Source organism: Castanea sativa, chromosome 10, assembly GCF_040712315.1.
Source record: "Castanea sativa cultivar Marrone di Chiusa Pesio chromosome 10, ASM4071231v1".
NCBI lineage: Eukaryota > Viridiplantae > Streptophyta > Magnoliopsida > Fagales > Fagaceae > Castanea > Castanea sativa.
In genome coordinates, this window is record NC_134022.1 from 19,720,128 (window position 1) to 19,727,825 (window position 7,698).

A 7,698-nucleotide genomic window follows, 5' to 3' on the forward strand; every position below is an offset into this window, starting at 1 on the left:
AATTTTGGTGCATGGTCTCAACATTATTTGCATTCAACAATTCCTATAATCTTTTTTTCAAAATGGTTTATACTGAAATTTTAATTAGAGCAAAACACCATTTTCACATGAATTTATTGTCAACATTACATTTTGTTAGTATACACATTAGTTAGTCTAGCCTATTTAGTTTAGCTCAATATACTGTACTTGTAATACACTCCTATTACTTATATTTCATACATAATGTGCTTATATAAAAACTCTCTATTGTACAATGTTAGACTACTACACACATAATATATACAAACTATACATTCTCAGGTTCCTTGTCTTTATATTATTAGCACTTTTATTAGTATCAATCACAACATGTAACAGTGAATACCATGAAAATTAACGTATCTCTAAACTCATTAATAGCCGGGAACACATTGCTATTGCAAATTTCAAATTCATCTTGCACCAAAATATGCCAAATTTCTCAGACCAGGTAGGTGTGTTTGTTACTTCTTTTGAGCAAAACCTGATTGGGTTGGGGGGGCCTTAACACTGGCTTAACTGGGTGGCGTCAGATATGGTAGTTGCACGGAAACACAGAGAATCACTATCAGATTATTTGAGATCTAAATCAAATTATTACCGTGCCTTTTGAGCAAATGTTAACAAATGCTACATTCTGTACCTTGTTATACATTATAGAATGCAACTTGTGGGACCATTATAAGACAGGTCCTATTTGGAAAATCTTGTAAAAGTGATAAGATAATAATATATATAACTGATATATCACTTTCCTATGTATCTCATAGACAGTGGTGATGAGTGGACCAACAATCATCAATCCATTATAAAGAAATATATCTCATTTTGTAATGTCAAATAATGCACAAAGATAAAAATATCTCTCTGCAGTTAGTTAAGTTCTTAAGATCTGTATAATATTTACTGTTGAAAACCATCTCTAAAACCCTTTTGGGGTATCTAGCCGAGCAATAATTTACAATACAACTATGATGTAAATGTTGTGATTGGTGCTAATAAAAAGAATGTTAATGGTGAATTCATATGAAAGTTATTGTGTTATTCCAATTACAATTAGCCACATCAACAATTATACAAAAAGACTAAGAAAATTATGATTTACCTATCATGGTGATTGTGTTAAGCCACTGATGGTACACTACTCCTTCGCTTCAAAGCTTATAAGGCAGAAAGTGGGGGAAGTTCTCTTCGATGTGGGACACGAAGGTGTCAAGCCTACGAGATTACAAGGCCAGCCCTTGGTCCGAGGTGAAAATCCTAAGTACCCACAGTGATAGCCAAATTTTGTGTGCAGTTTATATTTATCCTAGTTTTTGAAAAATTATTCGATACAATGTGTTACACATTTCTCTCATATAAATGTGAATCTAAGTACACATTTATACAAGATAATCATATATAATATATGATAGACTATATAATTTGATTTTTTTTTTTTTTTTTTGTTTGAGTAGCTAATTGACAATAGTAACCTTCGCGCACTTATACGTGCATAGATATAATGAATATGACAACATAAAAATCTGCAAAAAATGAATATATAATTAATTATATCTGGTATTTGTCAATCTAATATGCATTTAGTTTCAAATTAAAAAATTAACTTATTTTATGATTCAATTTATTTTTACTGCCAGTCTGGACAACTCTGCTCAATTTTAACAGCTTAAATGGTTTATGTACTTTTTTGCTGATATGGTTTAAATGGTATATGTACTTGGTAAATGAACATAGACTCTTGCATTTAAATCTTGGGAATTCCAAGGGTCCAAGCCACATCATGCTTATCTGAGAGTACTTTTGTTGATCTGTTATGATCAGGTCCATGTGCAATATTACTTCAGAGAAGGTCCATATATACTATACTACTATTGATCAAGAGTATAATCAAGCACTGGGCCAGTGCTTTACCCCTTCGTAGGGCTCTCCCGGCACGAACAGTGATTAGTCTCTGGTTGAAAGCCTTGAGGATACACTGTGGGCAACCAAAAAAAAAAAAAAAAAAAGAGATTTGAGAGTGAATCAGACTAATTCTGTGCATTATTTAAGTGGTCCTCTCACTGTTTACACAGATCTTTTCGGCTGTCTAGTCACCATTGAACCCAAAGTACATCCTATAAAGTATAAACAACACCACCACTTGACCACCAATAGACCTCTACCATATGATAGTATACTCTCTCCCTCTCTAAGGCCAACACAAATAGGTAGTGCTCTACTCAGTCTAGCTACACCACTTCTCTAGTTCTCTCTCAAGCCAAACCCAATTAACTCTCTCATTTTTTTCTCTCTTCAAGGCCAACACACATAAATAGAGCTCCCCTCAATATAACTACAACCATTTTCTAGATTCTCTTTCTCTCAAACCAATGCCAATTAACTCCCTCTCTCTCTCTCTCTCTCTCTCTCTCTCTAGCTAAAGCCAATTAACACATACGTAGAGCCTCACCTTGAATCCTTTTTCTCCTCTCTATCCCCTCTCTCTCAATCAAGATTTACAAAAAGAATGCCAATGAATAGCACACTAGGAAAAAACCTCAACCTTTGCTTCACAAAGATCAAATGGCCTCCTGCACCTCAATCATCATCCTCTCCCCGAGATGATCATGATCATCACAACCATACATTCCCCTCCACCTCATCATCAACCCTCATCAAAAACTTCAACTCCCTGTATGACACAAACACCTTTGACTCCACCTCCAAGTCCCTCAGTCACTCCTCCTCCTCTCTCTCCACCACCACCACCACCAACACCTCCTCTTCCTCAGAACCCGACTACGCTGCCGCCTTTGCCTCCCAACGCTTCTTCTTCTCCTCCCCTGGCCTCTCCAACTCCATCATCCAATCCACCATTAATATCAATGCTGACTCAAAATCTCCATCCCCTCAACAACCCCATAATAACAATGGTTTTACACTGGTCAACAACAGTGTGGCGGTCCCGACATACTCACCAGACCCTTACAATGACTTCCGTCGGTCCATGCAGGAAATGGTGGAGGCGCGTGAATTAGAAGATGAGCGCGTGGACGTGAAATCCGACTGGGAATTCTTGCATGAGCTTCTTTTGTGCTATCTAGCACTCAACCCTAAGAACACCCACAAGTTCATTGTGGGAGCTTTTGCGGATCTGATTGTTAGCCTCATGTCACAGCAGCCCATCAACGAGTGTGAATTTTCACAACGGTGAGACTTTTGTGCTTGAATTGTAGTCAACAAAAAAAAAAAACAAGAGAGAGAGAGAGTGTAGAACAAAGCATGTAAATGTAACGTGGGTGTCAGGTAATGATTGATTAGTACTAAATACTAGTGGGAACCTAAGGTTGGTCCACTTTCTTGTCGTCTAAGTCTAATATTATCTCATCTTTGTCTTCCCTGTGTTTCATTTTGCCATATCTTCGTTTCCAGGATCTTTCCTAGTGTATTTTTTTTAGGTTATTTTATTTTTCCAGTTAATTATCTCTGAACAAATATTATTTTAGAGCTAACCTATTGTACATATGGTTTAACATGTGAATTTGGTGTTTTTTAATATCTATATATATATATATATAGACATATAGCAAATCTATGATGTGTCCCGTTATAATTGTCTCTTAGCATTAGGTTAAAACACCAGTATATTTCTTTTTGTTGTAAGCAATGTTTGATCTCAGATACACTATTTAAAAAATAAAAGACTTTATCAATTACATTATCTGCAGCCAACTACTTATAGCTAATTCTAGTTTTATTATTCAACTTTATTTGGGGACTAATTATTAATTAATGCTTGTGTTTCTTTCTTTCTTTTTTATCCGCTAACGAGGGTGCATGTCTAGATGATATCTCAAAGAACTAAACATCGTTCGGATGCTAATATGCTATCCACAATGAGAAATTCCACACATTTTTCTTATTTATATATCTTTATATCTCTTTTGATGGGTATGCTACCAACAAGTATTAATTCAATTTGAAATTGTCTTTATATATATATATATATATATATATATATATATATATATATATATATATATATATATATATATATATATAATTCTTGTATAAAATTTATTGATCTCAATAAAATGTAAACTGGTTTGTTTGTATTAGATTTTTTTTTTTCATTAACTTATTAGGCGATTTGTTTATATATTGTTTTTTAAATCCTCATGTTTAGTAAGTACAATTGTACTTTTGTCAACTTTTAACAAATGAGTTTTCAGTGAAAAACTAATTCAAAGGCACCTTAATTAATAGGCTTTAACTTATGATCGATACTGGGACTTGAAAAATCTTGATCACTGATCTCCTAATTCAGAATCCTTAATTGTGAATATAGAGTGATGTGAACATTATGAGTTTGGAATTTGGGCTTGGAACTAATAGTAAAAAACTTGTAAAAGGGCGACTGAGAAAAGAAATGTATATGTAAAGATTAGCAACAAGTTATAAAGCGAGTGGTAATTAGCAACAAGTCGGTCAAGTTATATAACTTGGCAAAATTTCCTGTGATTATAGAAGAGAACAGGGATCAACTCTTGCTTAAACTATGAAAGAGCTAGAGTCTGTTTGAGGAACACATCCTCATATAGCTCTAGTGGATCCAAAAACAAAAGGTTAAATTAAAACAAAAGGACAACTTTATAGATAATAATAATAGAATTTTAGTTCTCTGTGACGTTCAAAAGTTTAACAAAGTTAGCGAACAATTAAATAATGATTTAAATAGTTTTCTCTTTCTTCTGATGAAAAGGACGCGAATATAAAGCTCGAGTGCTTTTTGTCTTTCATATCAAAAAAAGATAAGAAAAAAAAGGGAGAGTGCTTTTCTATTTTGTTGTGTCACAGTTCTTCATGCTTATCGATGGAAGTTTACCATTCAACACGTCGTGACAAGCAAAATCAAAATTTGTTCCCAACGGAAAATTTTCACTGTAAAGTCTCTTTCGTAAATTGGCCAGAAATACGCATGAAAACAGAAATTACAATCCACATTTTAGTGTTTCATTTTTTTTTTCTTCATCATCATACAAAATTTCAGAATATTCACCTTATTCCCTTTGACTGTGATGAAAGTTCAAATTATTACACTCTGAGCATTTCTTTTATTTCTTATTATTATTTTTAATAGATCATTTCAAGAACTGTGTTGCACGTTGCACAATCATGAATAAAAAATATATTTAAAATTAGATTAGGTGTTTTTTTTTTTAATGCAAGATAAAAATTTCACTTTAGTTTAACATGAGTGTATGTATATATATTTAAAGATTTCTCCTAAAAAGTTAAACTTTAGTTATTCCTCTCACCTCAAAAATACAAATTTCTTATAGAGTAATTATCACGTCTAAAATGTGCCGTAATATTAGGTATATCTTTTAGATGTCCCATGACTAAGAGATCTAAAAGACTCATAAATGAGATGTCATCTTACATGCAATTCAAGGTGGCCATTGGCTCAATTAGTCTCTTGGAGCACCTGACTACTCCTCCAGACATAGAGGAATCTCTTAAGAGCAACCTCAAAATGCTTATGGATACACGAGGATTGAGGGCCGCTAGACCAAACCCTAGAAACTCCTTACTACCATGTTACATAGAACGTATCCAGTGCGCACACAGTTTCTAGGAAGCTCGCTAAGATTATAAAACTCTACATGATCCTGAATTTATTGTGATTGTCTGTTAGGCAGCCATTAAATATGGACGTATACTATTGTATGATTATACTGATATATGTTGGACGGTAAACAACGATGATATACAAAGCATTTCAATTTTGGCAATATCAATGAACTGGTACCGAATCACTGATTCATCTGTTTCGATTGGGCAGAATCCTAGCATCAAGACAGTAAAGAATTAACATGTAGACAAATATAAACCAATAATTAAGTACTGCCAATCTGAGACAAGATCCAGGGAATCTTGATTGTCCATTTCATTTGGTTTTTATATATATATATATATATGTTCAAATTACAGCTGGTGTAACTCTAAACAATGTTGCACCAATTAATCTATACTACTGTTTAAGGGACTTCTCCTATTTGGACCGGATTTTTTTGGTTCCAAAATACTCCTATTTTCCTATATTTAAGTAGACACAAAACTAAAGGACAACAAAATGAAAATACATCTTTATCTTTAACTCCCACTAAAACATTGTCTATAAAATAAGATCACTATCCCACTAACCATTTATTCAGAAGCAAACTTCATTTTTAAACTTCTCTTTCTTTATTTTTTTAATTGGCTGACAATTTTTTTTTTTTTTTACACCCACGTTAAAAAGTTAAAACCCTACATTCATTCTCTTACCTTTTTTTTTTTTTTTAGAAATGCTATATCTACAATATTTTCATAACATTACCTATAAAATTGGATAAATTTAAAAAAAATTAAAGAAAGGGATATGAGAGTGCACAACATTTTCACAACATTTTCACATAATACTCATCATACCCCTAGGTTTTTTTTGTGATTAAAAAATATAGTAATCTCAAATTAAATTAAATGCTCTAAATTAACCTTTATCCAAAAAATAGAAAAGCCTCACGCGCGTGCTCAGAGACTAGTATTTTTTTAATTTGATGCAAATTTTAACAAATTGACCGTTATATTACATTATCTTTGTATATTCTCCATGCTTGCAAAATTTCAAGATAATCAAAGATCAATAGTCATGTCATCTATCAATTATATAAATATATGTGAATATACATGAGCTGAGAGGATAAGCCACATACAAGATTCAGTGACATGTCTAGGTGCCAAAGATGATAATTTTTCTTCTTCTTTTTTTGGATAGCGCCAACGATGATAACTTGTTTCTGCATATACATGAAATTTTTTTTTTTTTTTATTCATCTAAAACCAAACAAATCCGTGTTGTGCACCTAAACTCAACATTTAACAATTACATTGGTCCACTCTCCAAAAATTTTTAAAAAAATAAAAATAAAAAACAATTACATTGGTCAATAATAAAATACTGATAGCGGAACCCATAAAATAATAATCTATGAAGTACATGAGAAATTTTACTATACTCATACTTCTATTAATTATAGAATTACACATAATAATAAATTTATCACATATATATATATATTTATTTATTTAACCGAAACCTTTAATTTTTGGTTGGCCCCCCACAATTTTCTACATTAGCATTTATTATTTATATTTTTTAATATTGGAAAATTTTATTATTTTTCTTTAAAAAAATTTAATTTAGTTATTTGGTGCCATACAACCACTATACTTAAAGGAGACCTAAATTATCACCTAATCAGAAAATTTTTAGATAATTCTAACAAACTATATAATAATTCCATTAATATAAATATATCCCAAAAAAAGGAATATATTTCCATTAATTTGATCATTTCTACATTGATGGCATTAAAACAATATTTCCTTATATAAAACCGAAATCTTTGATTTTTGGTTGACCTCTCTATAATTTCCCACATCAACATTTTTATTTATATTTTTTAATTTGATTTAATTCTTTTGATTTTATAGCACCAAATTGCAGAAAATTTATTAAATTTCTTTTTTTTTAAATTAAATTTAGTTGTTTGATGCCATATAACCACTATACTTAAAAGAGACCTAAATTATCACCTAATTAGAGAATTTTTAGATAATCCTAACAAAATATATAATAACTCTGTTAAT

At 31.7% G+C, this 7,698-nt stretch overlaps 1 protein-coding gene across 1 annotated transcript; it reads left to right on the plus strand.

Moving 5' to 3' along the window:
• The first annotated feature begins 2,222 nt into the window (after positions 1-2,222).
• LOC142613934 (transcription repressor OFP16-like) lies at positions 2,223-3,412 on the plus strand. Its single transcript, XM_075786458.1, has one exon. It carries the CDS (start codon positions 2,531-2,533, stop codon positions 3,215-3,217), a length of 687 nt encoding a protein of 228 aa, XP_075642573.1. The 5' UTR covers positions 2,223-2,530; the 3' UTR covers positions 3,218-3,412.
• Positions 3,413-7,698: the final 4,286 nt, after the last annotated feature.